At 44.8% G+C, this 21,404-nt stretch overlaps 1 protein-coding gene across 7 annotated transcripts in view; it reads left to right on the top strand.

The window, feature by feature from the left end:
• The window catches only part of TUBGCP4 (tubulin gamma complex component 4), a 53,601-nt gene that overhangs the window by 3,782 nt on the left and 28,415 nt on the right, over positions 1–21,404 (top strand). For all 7 annotated transcript variants that reach the window (XR_012154143.1, XR_012154140.1, XR_012154142.1 and 4 more), the window contains exons 3-8: positions 2,051–2,173; positions 2,689–2,742; positions 3,698–3,754; positions 7,536–7,615; positions 10,501–10,702; positions 20,808–20,973. Coding sequence is in view for 1 of the 7 variants with exons in the window: in XM_073304651.1 (XP_073160752.1) it covers positions 2,051–2,173; positions 2,689–2,742; positions 3,698–3,754; positions 7,536–7,615; positions 10,501–10,702; positions 20,808–20,973 (682 nt within the window). In the remaining 6 variants the exon portion in view is untranslated. The remainder of the gene's footprint in view (positions 1–2,050; positions 2,174–2,688; positions 2,743–3,697; positions 3,755–7,535; positions 7,616–10,500; positions 10,703–20,807; positions 20,974–21,404) is intronic.

Genomic DNA, 21,404 nt, shown 5'->3' with positions numbered 1-21,404 from the left:
GCATTTGTGCATCAACCTAGCCTGCTCCCAAAGGTTGATGCTGTCTGCATGGAGCAGCTCAGTCTTGTTTAATGGAATGGATTAAAAGACTTGCAAGCATAAACTTGGATAGAGCTGCAGAAATCTAGTTAGAGGCCCTCTGTGCTCATTGAAGCCTTCATCGCAATGGAACAAACGACCAGGGTGTAGAAATGAGAATGTCAGAACAAAGGGAATGAACAAAGGATATTAGAAGGGTAGGATTACTTTGTCTTGATAAAAGTTAAAGCTTATTAACTTGCATCTTCATTCTAAACACCAGGGTCCCATTTCAGCCTTTGAGGTCCTAAAAAAAATTGCTGGAGAAAGCTGACAGACAGTCTTGGAGGCTGTAGTCCTTTAGCCGCACAATAGGTACAGCCCAGAAAATGTCGTACAAACTTTTCTCCATATTTTCCTTTACCAATGTATCTCAATCTTGAACTGGATCAACTACCTAGAGTGCTAAGAAAAGATTTTGGTCTTCATGGTTCATGCGGTCTTAATGTCAATAGATAGGTCATCAAGATACTCCTTTTCGACTAATTCATATGTGTTAAAGTAAGAAAACACCATTGTGTCTCTAATCTGATTACCACATAACATGGATTATAGAATTTCACCCAGTGATTTCTGCACTGAGCTAGATCAGATCTTTTTAAAAGTCCCTGATGAAGAATCTACCACATCCCTTGGTAATCTGTTTCAGTGGTGAATTACCCTTTCATTAAAAAGCTGCATTTCTTTTCCATTTTGAACTTTGCTGACTTCAGCTTCTAGCCACTGGATCATGTAATGAGTTGGTCAACTAGTTTAAAGAGCCCTCTAATATTAGTTGCCTTCTCCCTGTGTAGGTAACTATAGACTGGTAGAGTTGTCTCTTAAATATCTCTTTGATAAGCTACATATATCAAGTTTCTCTCTAGCCTTTAATAGTAAACCAGGGTTTCTAGACCACATCCTTTTTTAAAGTGGATACCATAACAGGACACTCCACTGCAGTAGTGGGCTCACCAATGTCATGTATAGAGGTAATATTACCTCCTTACTCCTGTGCCTCATTCCTGTGTTAATACATCCCAGTATTGTTAGCCCTTTTTGCAACAGCATTGTATAGGGAGGTCATGTGCAGTTGGTTATCTACAATGACCTTCCACATAATTTTCAAAGACACTGCTTTCCAGAATACAATCTCACATCTTTCCCACCTTAACCAAATTAATTGGGAGGGGGAGAGAGGGAAGAGTAGACTGATGGGGGAGAAACATACATATGCATGCCAAGCAGTCTCTTATAGCAAGGAAGAGAGAAGAACAAATGACTCATGAATCCACTACTGGCTTTACAGTGCAAACCTAAATTTATCTGCTAGGTGCTTAAATACTACCATGATGATTGTATAGAAAACCCTTAAATAGATAGAGGCAGGAGGCTATGTATGTTGGCATGATATGGATACTTACATATTCAAAACTGGACTCAAATCTTTTATTCTGGTTTTTTTTTTTAAAAAAAAAAAGCATTAACATAGGTTATAATGATTTCTTGTTACTAACAGACTGGCTGGATTTGTAAAATAAGGATAATGCTCACTTATCCCACAGGGATGGCAAGGCTGTGTTATAGTTTGCAAAGTAGTTTGAGATCCACTTGTGAACAGTTCATGTCAGCACAAAATGAAATGTACAAATGGTCACTGTATTATGCAGTCTTCTGTCTCAGGAGTTCCTTGTACATCCAAAGGGACTGAATACAATTCTGCTCCATCTTTGCCAGCTGACCCACCTCTGATTAACAGCTGATTTTATTGGTACTTTCAGTGGTTGGGCTTCACTATGTTTAAACTGGTGACTTAGTGGTGAACACATCTATCCACTGAGTCACTTAGGCCTAGCTCCTCAAAGATATTTAGGTGCTGAAGGTTGAACTCAATGGGAGCTAAGTGCCTAAATATCTCAGGGATCTGGGTCTTAGTCCCCAGTCCACTCACCAGTGTACTGGGGCTAATTCAAAACTTATTGTTTGATTTTAGGATCATCACCCTTCCCAGCAGAACCAGTGTGGGTTACATGGGATTTACTTGCGGGCCTTCTGTACAGGGCTTGATTCAGTGCTGCAGCCCTATCGACAGGCATTGCTTGACCTGGAGCAGGAGGTAAGGGAGAGAAAATTGGAGGAAGAAGCTGTGCTCTATTCAATGTTATGAGCTGAAATACTGTGCAGGGGTGTTTTCCAAATTGCTGCTGTGAGGTTCCACTATAACCCACTGGGCAGTGTGCTACATGACCCCCTCTGTGTCTGATCCACTCTGTCATCCATAGAGAATGCAAGTGTCACAGTCCTCAGATTCAGGTCCTCATTCTCTAGGTCAAGCTCTGAAGGTCCTTGGTTAAATCTATGGTGTGTCAGCCAAGTTGGTAGGCGTCACACCATCTCTTGGGTAGATTCTCTTTGAGTCAATGCCCAGTGATTGCATGGGCTGCTCACTCTCATCAAAGTAGCAGCCTGAAGGGGGATATGATTCAAAAGTCTCTGAAAAGATCTATGTGAGCTAAAGTTATTGGGACTTTTGAGGGTACAGTTCTGCTCTTTACCTTTTTCCACCAAGGTTTAGTGCTATAGATTAGAGGCTTATTTTGGTTTTTACTAACTTTTCTGTTGTTGTTGCAGTTCCTGGCTGACCCTCACCTCTCCATCTCCCACATTAACTACTCCCTGGATCAGGTATGTTCCATTTGTTGTCATCTTACTGAAGACTTACTACTGGTATATACAGCATGTGCAGTGTTGCAGAGCTACCATTGTTACTAAAACTTTAATTTCTGATGTTTGTACACTTAAATTCCGAGCACTTAAATACACTAAAAGTTGTATTAATGTCATCTTTAGCTTTTAATATGGTGTAGTTATACTTGTAAGAAATTTTCCTTTCCCATTTCCACCTTTATGCAAAATTAAAATAGCTGGTAGCATGTATCACACTTCAGAAATGTTAGGAAAGCTACAGTCTGCACTTGACTTTAAGCAGCTCTAGCTCTCAGATTACATACCAATTTGTTTTCTTTAATGACCTTTTCACCACGGAGCGCAGCTGTTGGGGTCTTGTGCCTACCTATGTGGCCATGGAACCTTTTTGACTAGATGTCAGCTGGGGAGGCACACATTATTGCCCTGTCAGGGATATAATAGCTCCCCCTTTAACCATCCAACAGTTTCTCTCTGCCTCCAAAAGTCCCATTTAGAGTTTAGCTGAAACATAGAGGGAAACCAGTGCGGCTCTTCCTATCCTCAAATTAGTGGTCTCCTAAATTTATCATCTTGAGAGACTTCAGTACCCACCTAGACAGCACTTCTAGCACATTGGCACAACTCATGTCATCCATGCCAACCTTACTAAGTGACCAGAGACTCTCCGGATAAGCGTCACTTCCACTGTTCAATCTAGTTGTTGATGTTAAGGTAGAGTAACATCACCAGTATTCTGGTATAATCATCATCTCATTTCTGCAGAAGCCATGGTCTCTCTTCCAGGGACATCCAGAACACTAAGTGGGGCCAGTGGGGTGATAGACTGATAAACTACCACAACCAGCTGCTGTCCATACTAGCCCCTAAGTGCCCCATCCATACATATCGCTACTTAGGACCCTATTTTTACATGTTGGTCCTTGCTTTGCAGTTCCAACTCCTCTTCCCCTCGGTGATGGTTGTGGTGGAGCAGATCAAGACCCAGAAGGTATAGTAACTAGGAGCTGGTTTCTCTGTAGCAGAATCTGTTGTTCCCATCCATTCCCTTAAGTTAAAATTGCATGATGGTGTAAGTGACACCAGATGTTTGACAGAGCTTGTCGGAGATAGGTAGATGGGGCTCCTCAGGAAACATTTGCTTTTCCTTTCAGAGTTTGTATCTTCCTCCTGAAGACTGCATGGTTCAGGCCAGGGAAGGTTTTTGAGGATCAGCAAGAATGAAGCTCTGGCTTCGTCAGAACCATCCATATGTGCTCCCTGTGTATGGAGCAGATTATCTATTTACAGGCTATGGATTGATTTTTCACTAATGTCAGTGAGGCATCTTGGACACTGCTCATTTGGTGTCACTTACATAAATAGATGGAGAGACTAAGGCAGAAAAATTATATGGTGGAGGTAGCCCAGCAGCATGAAGCTTGTGCACTGATATCAAATTCCCTTATTTTCCCTTTGGTAATTTACAGATTTGCAGGGGAGGGAGTGAGCTGGTAAGACTGTAATTGGAGCTGGTGGGAATGGAAGGTTGTGCATTTCTGTGGTTGGGGAAAGAGATTCTGAGACAGGTTTGAATGGAGAAACAGAGGGAATGGTTGGGAGTAAGGATGGAAGCAGATGAGTTTTGGAGGTGGAACTGCACAGAGTCTTTGTCTTGGATCACATTTAATTCACAGTAGAAAAGTATGGAGCACGTTTTCCACCTTTACTGTGTGTTGGTGACTGGGATTTCTTTTTCTTGAGTCTTATAAATCCAAAAGACAAGGATGGAGAAGCAGGATTTCTGACTTCACAATCCATGAAATTAAACTGTCCTCTAGCCAGTAACAGGTGGTTATGGGAGAACTTGTGTGTTGGAGTCCACAAGTCTGCTGGGCCCTTATGTGGGGTGTGGGAGGAGGGTATATAAGAACATACGAATGGCCATACTGGGTCAGAACAAGGGTCCATCTAGCCCAGTATCCTGTCTTCCGACAGTAGGCAGTGCCAGGTGCCCCAGAGGGAATGAACAGAACAGGTAATCATCCAGTGATCTATGCCCCTGTCGCTCATTCTGAGCTTCTGGCAAACAGAGGCTAGGAACACCATCCCTGCCCATCCTGGCTAATGGCCATTGATGGACCTATCCTCCATGAAATTATCTAGTTCTTTTTTGAACCCTGTTACGGTCTTGGCCTTCACAACATCCTCTGGCAAGGAGTTCCATGAGTTGATTGTGCATTGTGTGAAAAAATACTTCCTTTTGTTGCTGCCTATTAATTTAATTTGGTGACCCCCTTGTCCTCGTGTTATGAGAAGGAGTAAATAACGTGTCCTTATTTACTTTCTCCTCACCAGTCATGATTTTATAGACCTCAGTCATATCCCCACTTAGTCATCTCTTTTCCAAGCTGAAAACTCCCAAATTTATTAATCTCTCCTCATATGGCAGCTGTTCCATTCCCCTAATGATTTTTGTTGTCCTTTTCTGAACCTTTTCCAATTCCAGTATAGCTTTTTTGAGATGGGACAACCACATCTGCATGCAGTATTCAAGATGTAGGTGTACCATGGATTTATATAGAGGCAATATGATATTTTCTGTCTTATTATCTATCCCTTTCTTAATTATTCCCAGCATTCTGTTTACTTTTTTGCCTGCTGCTGCACATTGAGTGGATGTTTTCAGAGAACTATCTACAATGACTCCAAGATCTCTTCTTTGAGCTAATTTAGACCCCATCATTTTATATGCATAGTTGGGATTATATTTTCCAGTGTGCATTATTTTGCATTTATCAACACTGAATTTCATCAGCCATTTTGTTGCCCAGTCACCCAGTTTTGAGAGATCCTTTTGTGTAACTTTTCGCAGTCTGCTGGGACTTAACTATCTTGAGTAGTTTCGTATAATCTGCAAGTTTTGCCACCTCGCTGTTTACCCCTTTTTCCAGATCATTTATAAATATGTTGAATAGGACTTGGCCCAGTACAGATTCCTGGGGGATACCATTATTTACCTCTCTCCATTCTGAAAACTGACCATTTATTCCTATCCTTTGTTTCCTTTTAACCAATTACCGATCCATGAGAGGACCTTCCCTCTTATCCCATGACAGCTTACTTTGCTTAAGTGCCTTTGGTGGGGGACCTTGTCAAAGGCTTTCTGAAAATCTAAATACACTATATCCACTTGTCTACATGCTTTTTGACCCCCCCCCCCCCAAAGAATTCTAGTAGATTGGTGAGGCAGGATTTCCCTTTACAAAAACCATGTTGACTCTGCCCCCACAAATTATGTTAATCTATGTGTCTGACAATTTTGTTTTTTAGTTTAGTTTCAACCAGTTTGCCTGGTACTGAAGTCAGGCTTACCGGCCTGTAATTGCCAGGGTCACCTCTGGAGCCCTTTTAAAAAATTCGTGATATATTAGCTATCCTCCGGTCATTTGGTACAGAAGCTGATTTAAATGACAGGTTACAGACTACAGTTAGTAGTCCTGCAATTTCACATCTGAGTTCCTTCAGAACTTTTGGGTGAATACCATCTGGTCTTGGTGACCTATTACTGTTTAGTTTATCAATTTGTTCCAAAACCTCCTCTAATGACATCTCAATCTGGGACAGTTTCTCAGATTTGTCCATTTAAAAATAATGGCTCAGGTTTGGGAATCTCCCTCACGTCCTAAACCATGAAGACCGATGCAAAGAATTCATTTAGTTTCTCCGCAATGGGCTTATCGTCCTTGAGTGCTCCTTTAGCATCTCGATCATCCAGTGGCCCCACTGGTTGTTTAGCAGGCTTCCTATTTCTGATGTACTTTAAACATATTTTTGCTATTATTTTTTAAGTCTTTGGCTAGCTGTTGTTCAAATTCTTTCTTGGCCTTCCTAATAATATTTTTACATTTCATTTGCCAGAGTTTATGCTCCATTCTATTTTCCTCACTAGGATTTAACTTCCACGTTTTAAAGGATGCTTTTTTGCCTCTCCCTGCTTCTCTTACTTTGTTGTTTAGCCATGGTGGCCCTTTTTTGGTTCTCTTACTATGTTTTTTAATTTGGGGTATACATTTAAGTTGAGCCTCTATTATGGTGTCTTTAAAAAGTTTCCATGCAGATTGCAGGGATTTTACTTCTGGTGCTGTACCTTTTAATTTCTGTTTAGCTAACCTCGTTTTTATGTAGTTCCCCTTTCTGAAATTAAATGCTACAGTGTTGGGCTGCTGTGGTGTTTTCCCCACTACAGGGATGTCAATTATATTATGGTCACTATTACCAAGCGGTCCATCTATATTCACCTCTTGGACCTGATCCTGTGCTCCACTTAGGACTAAATCAAGAATTGCCTCTCCTCTGGTGGGTTCCAGGACTAGTTGCTCCAAGAAGCAGTCATTTAAGGTGTCAAGAAACTTTATCTCTGCATCGCATCTTGAGGTGACCTGTACCCAGTCAATATGGGGATAGTTGAAATCCCCCATTATTATTGAGTTTTTTATTTTAATAGCCTCTCATCTCCCTGAGCATTTCACAGTCACTATCACCATCCTGGTCAGGTGGTCGGTAACATATCTCTACTGCTATATTCTTATTATTTGAACATGGAATTACTATCCATATTTCCCCTACCTTCCAGTTCTCACTGAGACCCATGCACCATTTCCCTTGTCATTGCAAAGCCTTCTTTGTACATTCAGCTGTAAGTGTAGCATTTGAACATCTGAAACTTCGGTACAGAATCAAGGGAAGATTTCTCACTGCAAATCCAGTTTGACCACTTTGTTTCTTTGCAGATTCATGGCTGTCAACTCCTGGAGACTGTCCATAAACACAGCTGTGGGGGGCTGCCCCCTGTGCGTAGTGCACTGGAAAAGTAAGGAGATTCACTAATACTACTGCTTGGCTATTATGCTCTTGTAACAGCTGAAGTTAGTGCCAAAATATCTTCTCTCTTTAGCTATAACAAATAGAGATGTCTAACAAGAGCCCTGTGCAATCTGAAAGGCAGGAGTGGAATGCTAGGCTGACAGCCCTGAAGGCTCAAGTCCTCTGTTTATGTATAGGATAAGTACACCATAGACAGCTGCAGTATAAGCTTCCTTCACACACTGAACTGCCAGTAATCTCACTCCTGAGCTTGTGAGGCATTTCCTATGGTAGATGGGAGTTTACTCTCCCTGGCCTTTTTGCTGAGACTGACAATGAGGGAAAGTTATGACTGGTTTAGGGATGGCTTTGTAAGTCTGTCTCCCACCCCCGCGCTTTTCCCCTTACCTAATGCAATTTGCGTGGAAGTTGCAATGGAAGAAGTTCCATTGTATCAGCTGACCCCCTAGAACATAGATTGGAGATTCAGACATGGGGTGATTTGATTGGTTGAATTTTACTAGAAATGGGTTCCCTTGGAGGAGGAAATTAGGGCACTGACTTTCCAGGTGCATATCATGGAGCTGCTGAGATGGCAGCTAAGTGAGTAGGAGCAGTTTGATCCTACTTCGTGTGAGGGAGGTAAACAAACTGTACTTTAATGGCACACTCAAGGCCTCCCACCTTTCTCCATGAGCAAATTTCACTTGTTAGCACTTCAGCTCTCACTGTGCTGACTGACCTCCTTAGGATCATAGAATATCAGGGTTGGAAGGGACCTCAGGAGGTCATCTAGTCCAACCTCCTGCTCAAAGCAGGACCGATCCCCGAATAAATCATCCCAGCCAGGGCTTTGTCAAGCTTGACCTTAAAAACATCTAGGGAAAGAGATTCCACCACCTCCCTAGGTAATGCATTCCAGTGTTTCACCACCCTCATAGTGAAAAAGTTTTTCCTAATATCCAACCTAAATCTCCCCCACTGCAACTTGAGACCCTTACTCCTTGTTCTGTTGTCTGCTACCACTGAGAACAGTCTAGAGCCATCCTCTTTGGAACCCCCTTTCAGGTAGTTGAAAGCAGCTATCAAATCCCCCCTCATTCTTCTCTTCTGAAGACTAAAAAATCCCAGTTCCCTCAGCCTCTCCTCATAACTCATGTGTTCCAGACCCCTAATCATTTTTGTTGCCCTCCGCTGGACTCTTTCCAATTTTTCCACATCCTTCTTGTAGTGTGGGGCCCAAAACTGGACACAGTATGCCAGATGAGGCCTCACCAATGTCGAATAGAGGGGAACGATCACGTCCCTCGATCTGCTGGCAATGCCCCTACATATACATCCCAAAATGCCATTGGCCTTCTTGGCAACAAGGGCACACTGTTGACTCATATCCAGCTCTCATCCACTGTAACCCCTAGGTCCTTCTCTGCAGAACTGCTGCCGAGCCATTCGGTCCCTAGTCTGTAGCGGTGCATTGGATTCTTCCGTCCTAAGTGCAGGACTCTGCACTTGTCCTTGTTGAACCTCATCAGATTTCTTTTGGCCCAATCCTCTAATTTGTCTAGGGCCCTCTGTATCCTATCCCTACCCTCCAACGTATCTACCTCTCCTCCCAGTTTAGTGTCATCTGCGAACTTGCTGAGGGTGCAATCCACACCATCCTCCAGATCATTAATGAAGATATTGAACAAAACCAGCCCCAGGACGAACCCCTGGGGCACTCCACTTGATACCGGCTGCCAACTAGACATGGAGCCATTGATCACTACCCGTTGAGCCCGACAATCTAGCCAGCTTTCTATCCACCTTTATAGTCCATTCCTCCAGCCCATACTTCTTTAACTTGCTGGCAAGAATACTGTGGGAGACCGTGTCAAAAGCTTTGCTAAAGTCAAGAAACAATACATCCACTGCTTTCCCTTCATCCACAGAACCAGTAATCTCATCATAAAAGGCGATTAGATTAGTCAGGCATGACCTTCCCTTGGTGAATCCATGCTGGCTGTTCCTGATCACTTTCCTCTCATGCAGGTGCTTCAGGATTGATTCTTTGAGGACCTGCTCTATGATTTTTCCAGGGACTGAGGTGAGGCTGACTGGCCTGTAGTTCCCAGGATCCTCCTTCTTCCCTTTTTTAAAGATTGGCACTACATTAGCCTTTTTCCAGCCTCCCAGGTTCCCATCCACTTTTGCTTCCCCTACTAATTCTTCCCGGTTTGTGAGCAGCAGGTCAAGAAGAACTCTGCCCCTAGTTGGTTCCTCCAGCACTTGCACCAGGAAATTGTCCCCTATATTTTCCAAAAACTTCCTGGATTGTCTGTGCACCGCTGTATTGCTCTCCCAGCAGATATCAGGGTGATTGAAGTCTCCCATGAGAACCAGGGCCTGCGATCTAGTAACTTCTGCGAGTTGCCAGAAGAAAGCCTCGTCCACCTCATCCCCCTGGTCTGGTGGTCTATAGTAGACTGCCACCACATCACCCTTGTTGCTCACACTTATAAACTTAATCCAGAGACTCTCAGGTTTTTCTGCTGTTTCATACTTGAGCTCTGAGCAGTCATACTGCTCTCTTACATACAGTGCAACTGCCCCACCTTTTCTGCCCTGCCTGTCCTTCCTGAACAGTTTATATCCGTCCATGATAGTACTCCAGTTACGTGACTTATCTCACCAAGTCTCTGTTATTCCAGTCACATCATAATTCCTTGACTGTGCCAGGACTTCCAGTTCTCCCTGCTTGTTTGCCAGACTTCATGCATTTGTATATAGGCACTTGAGGTAACCTGCTGATCGCCCCTGTTTCTCAATATGAGGCAGGATGCGTGGTGTGTATTTCATTCTGATTGTTATATACACTGCCTTCTTTCACTTTCCATTATGCTTGGTCCCCAGGATCCTGGCTGTGTGTCATGGAGTCATGTATAAGCAGCTCTCTGCCTGGATGCTGCATGGACTGCTCCTAGATCAACATGAAGAGTTCTTTGTTAAACAGGGCCCATCTTCTGGGAATGTCCCTGCCCAGCCTGAAGAAGAGGACGATGACCTGGGAATTGGGGGACTAACAGGAAAACAGCTGCGAGAGCTGCAGGACCTGGTGAGATTGCCATGTTTTAACCTGCATTCTCAAAGCATTAGAGATTGTAGTCAGAAATCTGTCTTTTTCTGCTTCAATGAAAGATCCATGACTTAACGGGCATTAATAAGCCATGGTAGGATGACAAATCAATGAGATACTGTAATATGCAGCTATAAACTAGGCAAAAAGGACTGGTGAGGTCATAGAGGTGAGGGATTTGGAATGTTTTAAGGATTATGCCAAACATAAGGCACACATACGTCAAACAAGAAAGGAAGCAGGAAAGTAAGAAAAGGAGAAAAGTTTAGCATGGATAAATGGCTAAGTCCAAGAGGTTCAAACTAAGCAGATCATCTTCAGAAAAGGGAGATTCAATTCTAGTGAGGCCATTAGAAAGGATCAAATTACACCAAGTAAAGTGAGGAAGTGGGTGAGGTAATATTTTTTTATTGGACCAACTTCAAGCTATACGGAATTCTTCAGGTCTGGGAAACTTAGCTGTGACACTTTAGCACCTTTCCTAGACCTGAAGAAAGGCTCTGTATAAGTTCAAAAGCTTGTCTCACCAACAGAAGTTGGTCCAGTTAAAGTTATAACTTCACCCACCATGTCTCTCTAATATCCTGGGACCAATACTACATCACCCTGATCACCTTAATTGATCGGTCCATCAGCCCGCATATAGCTTGCGCTGATCACAACACGTCTTCCATTCTTCTTTTATCCTGGCCTTTCTTCTCTTGGAGGCGGGTTGTGGTTGTCAGAGACTCTCTCCTCAGGGAGACTGAGTCATTTATCTGCCGCTCCGACCGGGAAAACCGAGAAGTCTGCTGCTTGCCAGGAGCTCAGATTCACGATGAGAGAGACCAGAGACTGCCGAGACTCATCAAGACCTCGGATCGCTACCCCTTCCTGCTTCTCCATGTGGGCACCAACGGTACTGCCAAAAATGACCTTGAGTGGATCACTGCAGACTATGTGGCTCTGGGAAGAAGGATAAAGGAGTTTGAAGCACAAGTGGTGTTCTCGTCCATCCTCCCCATGAAAGGAAAAGGCCTGGGTAGAGACCATTGAATTGTGGAACTCAACGAATGGCTACGCAGGTGGTGTTGGAGAGAAGGCTTTGGAGTCTTTGTCCATGGGGTGGTGTTCCAAGAAGGAGGAGTGCTAGGCAGAGATGGGCTCCACCTAATGAAGAGAGGGAAGAGCATCTTTGCAAGCAGGCTGGCTAACCTAGTGAGGAGGGCTTTAAACTAGGTTCACCAGGGGAAGGAGACCAAAGCCCTGAGGTAAGTGGGGAAGTGGGATACGGGGAGGAAAGCGCGAGAGGGGAGGGCTCCTGCCTCATACTGAGAAAGAGGGACGATCAGCAAGTTACCTCAAGTGCCTGTACACAAATGCACAAAGCCTGGGAAACAAGCAGGGAGAACTGGAAGTCCTGGCACAGTCAAGGAATTATGATGTGATTGGAATAACAGAGACTTGGTGGGATAACTCACATGACTGGAGTACTGTCATGGCTGGATATAAACTGTTCAGGAAGGACAGGCAGGGCAGAAAAGGTGGGGGAGTTGCATTGTATGTAAGAGAGCAGTATGACTGCTCAGAGCTCCGGTATGAAACTGCAGAAAAACCTGAGAGTCTCTGGATTAAGTTTATAAGTGTGAGCAACAAGGGTGATATCGTGGTGGGAGTCTGCTGTAGACCACCGGACCAGGGGGATGAGGTGGACGAGGCTTTCTTCTGGCAACTCACAGAAGTTACTAGATCGCAGGCCCTGGTTCTCATGGGGGACTTCAATCACCCTGATATCTGCTGGGAGAGCAATACAGCGGTGCACAGACAATCCAGGAAGTTTTTGGAAAGTGTAGGGGACAATTTCCTGGTGCAAGTGCTGGAGGAACCAACTAGGGGCAGAGCTCTTCTTGACCTGCTGCTAACAAACTGGGAAGAATTAGTAGGGGAAGCAAAAGTGGATGGGAACCTGGGAGGCAGTGACCATGAAATGGTCGAGTTCAGGATCCCGACACAGGGAAGAAAGGAGAGCAGCAGAATACGGACCCTGGACTTCAGAAAAGCAGACTTTGACAACCTCAGGGAACTGATGGGCAGGATCCCCTGGGAGAATAACATGAGGGGGAAAGGAGTCCAGGAGAGCTGGCCGTATTTTAAAGAATCCTTATGGAGATTACAGGGACAAACCATCCCGATGTGTAGAAAGAACAGTAAATATGGCAGGTGACCAGCTTGGCTTAACAGTGAAATCCTTGCTGATCTTAAACACAAAAAAGCTTACAAGAAGTGGAAGATTGGACAAATAACCAGGGAGGAGTATAAAAATATTGCACGGGCATGCAGGAGTGAAATCAGGAAGGCCAAATCACACCTGGAGTTGCAGCTGGCCAGAGATGTTAAGAGTAACAAGAAGGGTTTCTTCAGGTATGTTAGCAACAAGAAGAAAATCATTACTAAACGAGGGAGGCAACCAAGTGACAGAGAATGTGGAAAAAGCTAATGTACTCAATGCTTTTTTTGCCTGTGTCTTCACGAACAAGGTCAGTTCCCACACTACTGCACTGGGCAGCACAGCATGAGGAGGAGGTGACCAGTCCTCTGTGGAGAAAGAAGTGGTTCGGGACTATTTAGAAAAGCTGGAAGAGCACAAGTCCAGGGAGCCGGATGTGTTGCATTGGAGAGTGCTAAAGGAGCTGGCGGATGTGATTGCAGAGCCATTGGCCATTATCTTGGAAAACTCATGGCGATCGGGGGAAGTCCTGGACGGCTGGAAAAAGGCTAATGTAGTCCCCATCTTTAAAAAAGGGAAGGAGGAGGATCCCGGGAGCTACAGGCCAGTCAGCCTCATCTCAGTCCCTGGAAAAATCATGGAGCAGGTCCTCAAGAAATCAATTCTGAAGCACTTAGAGGAGAGGAAAGCGATCAGGAACAGTCAGCATGGATTCACCAAGGGCAAGTCATGCCTGACTAATCTAATTGCCTTCTATGACCAGATAACTGGCTCTGTGGATGAGGGGAAAGCAGTGGATGTGTTGTTCCTTGACTTCAGCAAAGCTTTTGACACTGTCTCCCACAGTATTCTTGCCAGCAAGTTAAAGTAGTATGGGCTGGAGGAATGGACTATAAGGTGGATAGAAAGCTGGCTAGATTGTCGGGCTCAACGGGTAGTGATCAATGGCTCCATGTCTAGTTTGCAGCCGCTATCAAGTGGAGTGCCCCAAGGGTCGGTCCTTGGGCCGGTTTTGTTCAACTATCTTCATTAATGATCTGGAGGATGGTGTGGATTGCACCCTCAGCAAGTTCGCAGATGACACTAAACTGGGAGGAGAGGTAGATATGCTGGAGCGTAGGGATTGGATACAGATGGCCCTAGACAAATTAGAGGATTGGGCCAAAAGAAATCTGATGAGGTTCAACAAGGACAAGTGCAGAGTCCTGCACTTAGGATGGAAGAATCCCATGCACCGCTACAGATGAGGGACCGAATGGCTTGGCAGCAGTTCTGCAGAAAAAGACCTAGGGGTTACAGTGGACGAGAAGCTGGATATGAGTCAACAGTGTGCCCTTATTGCCAAGAAGGCCAATGGCATTTTGGGATGTATATGTAGGGGCATTGCCAGCAGATCGAGGGACGTGATCGTTCCCCTCTATTTGACATTGGTGAGGCCTCATCTGGAGTACTGTGTCCAGTTTTGGGCCCCACACTATAAGAAGGATGTGGAAAAATTGGAAAGAGTCCAGCGGAGGGCAACAAAAATTATTAGGGGTCTGGAACACATGAGTTATGAGGAGAGGCTGAAGGAACTGGGATTGTTTAGTCTGCGGAAGAGAAGAATGAGGGGGGATTTGATAGCTGCTTTCAACTACCTGAAAGGGGGTTCCAAAGAGGATGGATCTAGACTGTTCTCAATGGTAGCAGATGACAGAACGAGGAGTAATGGTCTCAAATTGCAGTGGGGGAGATTTAGGTTGCATATTAGGAAAAACTTTTTCACTAGGAGGGTGGTGAAACACTGGAATGCGTTACCTAGGGAGGTGGCGGAATCTCCTTCCTCAGAAGTTTTCAAGGTCAGGCTTGACAAAGCCCTGGCTGGGATGATTTAGTTGGGGATTGTTCCTGCTTTGAGCAGGGGGTTGGACTAGATGACCTCCTGAGTCATAAAGCTAGGCTCACTGGCAACCGATGGACTGCAGCTGTTGCTGAGAGGCACCTACAGGAGCTGAAACAACCACTCAGATGACCTCCAAAGCGATGGGAAGATTTTATTGTGAAAAGGCATGGCCGCACATAGAATCAGAGAATTTCAGTGTTGGAAGAGACCTCAGGAGGTCATCTTAAAAACCTCTGAGGATGTAGATTCTACCACCTCCCTAGGGAACCCATTCCAGTGCTTCACCACCCTCCAGTGAAATAGTGTTTCCTAATATCCAACCTAAACCTCCCCCACTGCAACTTGAGGCCATTGCTCCTTGTTCTGTCATCTGCCACCACTGAGAACAGCCAAGCTCCATCCCTTTGGACCCCCCTTCAGGTAGTTGAAGGTTGCTATCAAATCCCCCCTCACTCTTCTCTTCTGCAGACTAAACAAGCTCAGTTCCCTCAGCCTCTCCTCGTAAGTCATGTTCCCCAGCCCCCTGATCATTTTTGTTGCCCTCCACTGGACTCTCTCCAATTTGTCTACATCCTTTCTGTACTGGGGGTTGGGGGGGCCCAAAACTGGACGCAGTACTCCAGGTGTAGCCTCACCAGTGCCAACTAGAGGGGAATAATCACTTCCCTGTTCTGCTGGCAGTGCTCCTACTAATGCAGCCCAATATGGCGTTAGCCTTCTTGGCAACAAGGGCACGCTGCTGACTCATATCCAGTTTCTCGTCCACTGTAATCTCCAGGTCCTTTTCTGCAGAACTGCTGCTCAGCCAGTCGGTCCTCAGCTTGTAGCGGTGCATGGGATTCTTCTGTCCTAAGAGCAGGACTCTACGCTTGTCCTGGTTGAATCTGATTTCTTTTGGCCCAATCCTCAAATTTGTCTAGGTCACTCTGGACCCGATCCCTACCCTCCAGCGTATCTACCTCTCTCCCCTTCTCCCCCCCCCCCCATCAGCTTAGTGTCATCTGCGAACTTGCTGAGGGTGCAATCCATCCCATCATCCAGATCATTAATAAATATGCTTAAGAAAACCGGCCCCAGGACCGACCCCTGGGGCACTCTGTTTAGTACCGGCTGCCAACTAGACATTGAGCCATTGATCGCTACCAGTTGAGCTTGACAATCTAGCCAGCATTCTGTCCACCTTATAGTCCATTCATCCAATCCGTACTTTTTTAACTTGCTGGCAAGAATACTGTGGGAGACCATATCAAAAGCTTTGCTAAAGTCAAGAGCCAGTTATCTCATCATAGAAGGCAATCAGGTTGGTCAAGCATGACTTGCCCTTAGTGAATCCATGTTGACTGTTCCTGATCACCTTCCTCTCCTCCAAGTGCTTCAGAATTGATTCCCTGAGGACCTGCTCCATGATTTTTCCAGGGACTGAGGTGAGGCTGACCGATCTGTAGTTCACCAGGTTCTCCTCCTTCCCTTTTTAAAAGATGAGCACTATATTTGCCTTTTTCCAATGGTCCGGGACCTCCCCCAGTTGCCATGAGTTTTCAAAGATAATGGCCAGTGGCTCTGCAATCACATCAGCCAATTTCCTCAGCACCCTCGGATGCATATTGGACAGTAGTTCTTCAGATCTTTATGATCACCTTTCTTATACAGAAAAATGATGTTGGACTTTTTCCATCTATATGGTATTTTTGCATTTCTAAGTGAGGCTAAACCTTTGAGTAAGGGTTTACCAGAGGTCTTGGCCTCTAGCTCTTATCTCAGTTGTAAGTCTGTCTTTTCCTGGAGCTTTTCCTTCCTTCATCTGATAAACTGTATGTCAAACTTCGCTGATGAGGACTGGGAGTACGTGTTAGTTGGTCTCTTGAAGTGTTGGTAGTGTGACATTTATTTGAGATGCGAACAGTTTGGTGTAGAAATCTTTGCAGACCGTTTCCATCCCTGTTCTGTCAATTACTGCTTTTCCGTCCTTGCTTTTCAGCGCCGTTATTGTCAACCTGTTCAGCGTCAATTGCCATTTGCATTTTTTGAGGCGATCTTTAGCCATCTTTAAGAGCCTTTCATTTCGGTACTTCTCGAAGTCCTCCTTTAGTCTTCTTATCACCTTGCAGAGGAGGGAGTACTCGAGTTTGTCGCCATCATTTCGCTTCATATTCCTCCACATTCTCTAACAAGTTCCTCGTTTCCTCTGAGATTCTTCCCTTCGCTCTTTTTGGTCTTTCTTTCTAGGCTAATTTCATGCATTGCCTCAGCTTATCAGCAAAGTTTTTGTAGTCCTCATCAGTTATCTATGAGGCTCCAGTCTTCTTTGGAAATGTTTGCTTTCAGGATTACCTTGTCGAATATTTTCAGGGTGCTGTCTCTGATTTGCCATCTGTAGTGCTTTCTTCTCCATCTTTTTATTGAAGTTGAGCCTTGCTCTGAGCAAGCGATGGTCACTACTGGTGTTGAATGATGGCACTAGTGAAATGTCTTCTATGATGCACCGCTTATCAATCAGAATATAGTCAATCTCGTTCTTATTCTTCGCATTGGGTGCGATCCATGTCCACCTCCTCTTGGTCTTCTTCTTAAACCAGGTGTTATCAATGAACATTTCTTTAGTCTCCGCCAGAGTTGCCAGGCGCTCTCCTCATGGATTCCATTCGCTGATGTTATACCTTCCAATGAACTTTTCGCCTTCTTTCCCTCTTCCGACCTTGGCGTTGAAGTCTCCCTTCACAATCGTATATATGGATTTTTGAGCGAGGGTTTCCTTGAGCTCCTGATAGAATTTTTCCACATCATCATCTTCACTTGTGCACAACACTGAATACAGCAAGTAAAGTGTACTATTATGCGGCCTAACACAGTATGGCTCTTTGTCCTTCTCTAGCAGTTAGATCAGCAAGGTTTGAGTTTGGTACTGAATTCAAACTAATGAACTTGGTCCTTTAGCTCAAACAGTAGAGGCCACTGTTTTAAGATCCACCGTTCCCAGATTCCATTCAGATGGCCTGACTGGGACATTGTTACCAAAGTGTGGCGTGTATGGGGATTGCTTAGAGGCAGTAGCAGACTCAAAGTTCTCGTTGATCCAGCCACTAGTGGGAGACTAGAGGGGGACCAAACCACACTTAGTGTAGCTTACACACAGATAGACGGACCTAAGAGGGATTTTTAAGGGCAGATTGTGAAAGACAAATTCTTTCAGTATATTCTACAGGAAGACTGAGAATTGGTAAATCTGCACAATCCCGAGGAGGTGAAAGGGCTATTAAGGAGAATAAAGACACTGCAGAGGAGCTTAATGATATCTTTTCCTCAGTCTTCACCACAGAGAACATTGGAGATTCCTTCCTGAGGGGTGCTTTTTTTCAGATAATGAAGATGACCAGGGAAGAGTATAAAAATATTGCTTGGGGATGCAGGAGTGAAATCAGGAAGGCCAAATCACGCTTGGAGTTGCAGCTAGCAAGAGATGTTAAGAGTAACAAGAAGGGTTTCTTCAGGTATGTTAGCAACAAGAAGAAAGTCAAGGGAAGTGTGGGCCCCTTACTGAATGATGGAGGCAACCTAGTGACAGAGGATGTGGAAAAAGCTAATGTACTCAATGCTGCTTTTGCCTCTGTCTTCACGAACAAGATCAGCTCCCAGACTACTGCACTGGGCAGCGCTGCATGGGGAGGAGGTGACCAGCCCTCTGTGGAGAAAGAAGTGGTTCGGGACTATTTAGAAAAGCTGGACAAGCACAAGTCCATGGGGCCGGATGCACTGCATACGAGAATGCTAAAGGAGTTGGCGGATGTGATTGCAGAGCCATTGGCCATTATCTTGGAAAACTCATGGCGATCGGGGGAAGTCCCAGATGACTGGAAAAAGGCTAATGTAGTGCCCATCTTTAAAAAAACAGAAGGAGAAGGATCTTGGGAACTACAGGCCAGTCAGCCTTACCTCAGTCCTTGGAAAAATCATGGAGCAGGTCCTCAGGGAATCAATTCTGAAGCACTTAGAGGAGAGGAAAGCTATCAGGAACAGTCAGCATGGATTCACCAAGGGCAAGTCATGCCTGACTAATCTAATTGCCTTCTATGACGAGATAACTGGTCTGTGGATGAGGGGAAAGTGGTGGACGTGTTGTTCCTTGACTTTAGCAAAGCTTTTGACACTGTCTCCCACAGTATTCTTGCCAGCAAGTTAAAGAAGTATGGGCTGGAGGAATGGACTATAAGGTGGATAGAAAGCTGGCTAGATTGTCGGGCTCAACGGGTAGTGATCAATGGCTCCATGTCTAGTTGGCAGCCGGTATCAAGTGGAGTGCCCCAGGGGTTCGTCCTGGGGCTGGTTTTGTTCAATATCTTCATTAATGATCTGGAGGATGGTGTGGATTGCACCCTCAGCAAGTTTGCAGATGACACTAAACTGGGAGGAGTGGTAGATATGCTGGAGGGTAGGGATAGGATACAGAGGGCCCTAGACAAATTAGAGGATTGGGCCAAAAGAAATCTGAGGTTCAACAAGGACAAGTGCAGAGTCCTGCACTTAGGACGGAAGAACCCCCATGCACCGCTACAGACTAGGGACCGAATGGCTCAGCAGCAGTTCTGCAGAAAGGACCTAGGGGTTACAGTGGACGAGAAGCTGGATATGAGTCAACAGTGTGCCCTTGTTGCCAAGAAGGCCAATGGCATTTTGGGATGTATATGTAGGGACATTGCCAGCAGATGGAGGGACGTGATCGTTCCCCTCTATTCGGCATTGGTGAGGCCTCATCTGGCATACTGTGTCCAGTTTTGGGCCCCACACTACAAGAAGGATGTGGAAAAATTGGAAAACGTCCAGCGGAGGGCAACAAAAATGATTAGGGAAGTGGAACACGGCTTATGAGGAGAGGCTGAGGGAACTGGGATTGTTTAATCTGCGGAAGAGAAGAATGAGGGGGAATTTGATAGCTGCTTTCAACTACCTGAAAGGGGGTTCCAAAGAGGATGGATCTAAACTGTTCTCAGTGGTAGCTGATGACAGAACAAGGAGTAATGGTCTCAAGTTGCAGTGGGGGAGGTTTAGTTTGGATATTAGGAAAAACTTTCACTAGGAGGGTGGTGAAACACTGGAATGCGTTACCTAGGGAGGTGGTGGAATCTCCTTCCTTAGATATTTTTAAGGTCAGGCTTGACAAAGCCCTGGCTGGGATGATTTAGTTGGGGATTGGTCCTGCTTTGAGCAGAGGGTTGGACTAGATGACCTCCTGAGATTCCTTCCAACCCTGATATTCTATGATTGTGAGGCACCCTCAGATTGAAGTGTCAGCAGAGGAGGGAGATATTAGAATGAACTGATAAATTAAGAACAAGTCAGCAGGACTGAGCAGTCTTCATCTAAGAGTGTTGGAGGGACTTGAGAACAAAGTGGCTGAACTGTTAACAAAAATATGCAAATACTTCCTGAAATCCACTACTAAATTGGAGAACCAGAGAGAGTAGCAATTCAGCTCTTCAAAAATGGTACTGAGGTGATCCTTGGATTATGGACCAGTGAACCTTACTCATCAGTACCAAGACAACTGGGTGAAATACTGATTAGAGAGTTATGAAATATCTAGATTAACATAAGGACAAAGTAACACTGCTCCTGTTAAGGAAAATCATGCATTTCTACTTTACAGAATGTCTGAATATGTTAACAGAATATTGGATAAAAGAGAACCAGTTAATATAACACTGTATTTTCAAAAAGCCTTTCATATGCAGCTTTCAAGGAAACAAATTACTGAAGGGGTGAGAGGCTGCTGGCATAGATTAGGAACAGGCTAAAACACCACTGGAATCAGTTAGACTTACCTGTATCTTAATAATGTAGGGTGGGTTTGCCTTTTTGCCACCTTATTTACATTGGTTTTCCCCCTCTCTTGTTTTTTCGTCCCTGGCACCTTTCTTTCTGTTTGTTCCCCCAATCCCTCTTTCTGCCTGGCCTTGTGTTTTCTACTGCTTCCCCCTTCATCTCGTTGGGGGTTGTGATAGCGCCTGATTGAGGAGGAGAACATGTTAGCACCATCTCTGAAACAGTTTTCTCTGCGAGTGGAAATGTTACCATCATACATACCTGTGCGGGTTGCTGAGAAAATCCTCTTTGTGGGAGAATCAGTACAGATGTTTGAGAATCAAAATGTGAACCTGACCAGAAAAGGTAGGAAACAGCTGTCTGGCTTGTTTACTTGGCTCCTTGCCAGAACTTGGCTTCCCCATGGTCTTTGTTCATTTTGATTAACCGGAGAATACTTTCCAAAGAGTTGTATGATACATCTCTCAATACTATGATCTTTGGTTTGTCTGGACATGTCTGAGAAGAGTTGGTGCACCTCCCGTGCAAGAACCAGCACTTACTTTGGACTTACAAGCCATGCTTTGAAGCCATGGAAGTTTCTACTCCCTCCCATTTAGCTCTTAAAGTTGTGGTTATCACAGCGGCCAAGAGTGTGTATTCAAGTATTTCTGGCTGACTCACCCTTCAGTGTTACATAGAGAAAAGCTTGTCTATATCAACACCTAAGATCCTGCCAGAAGGATGCCCAAATTCTATTTCATCCAGTATCCTAGTTTTTCCCCCCCCTCACCCCA

The sequence above is a fragment of the Lepidochelys kempii genome, chromosome 10 (genome assembly GCF_965140265.1).
Source record: "Lepidochelys kempii isolate rLepKem1 chromosome 10, rLepKem1.hap2, whole genome shotgun sequence".
Classification (NCBI taxonomy): Eukaryota; Metazoa; Chordata; order Testudines; family Cheloniidae; genus Lepidochelys; species Lepidochelys kempii.
Note: the sequence above shows the minus strand (reverse complement) of the source record. Positions and strands in the feature narration are given on the sequence as shown.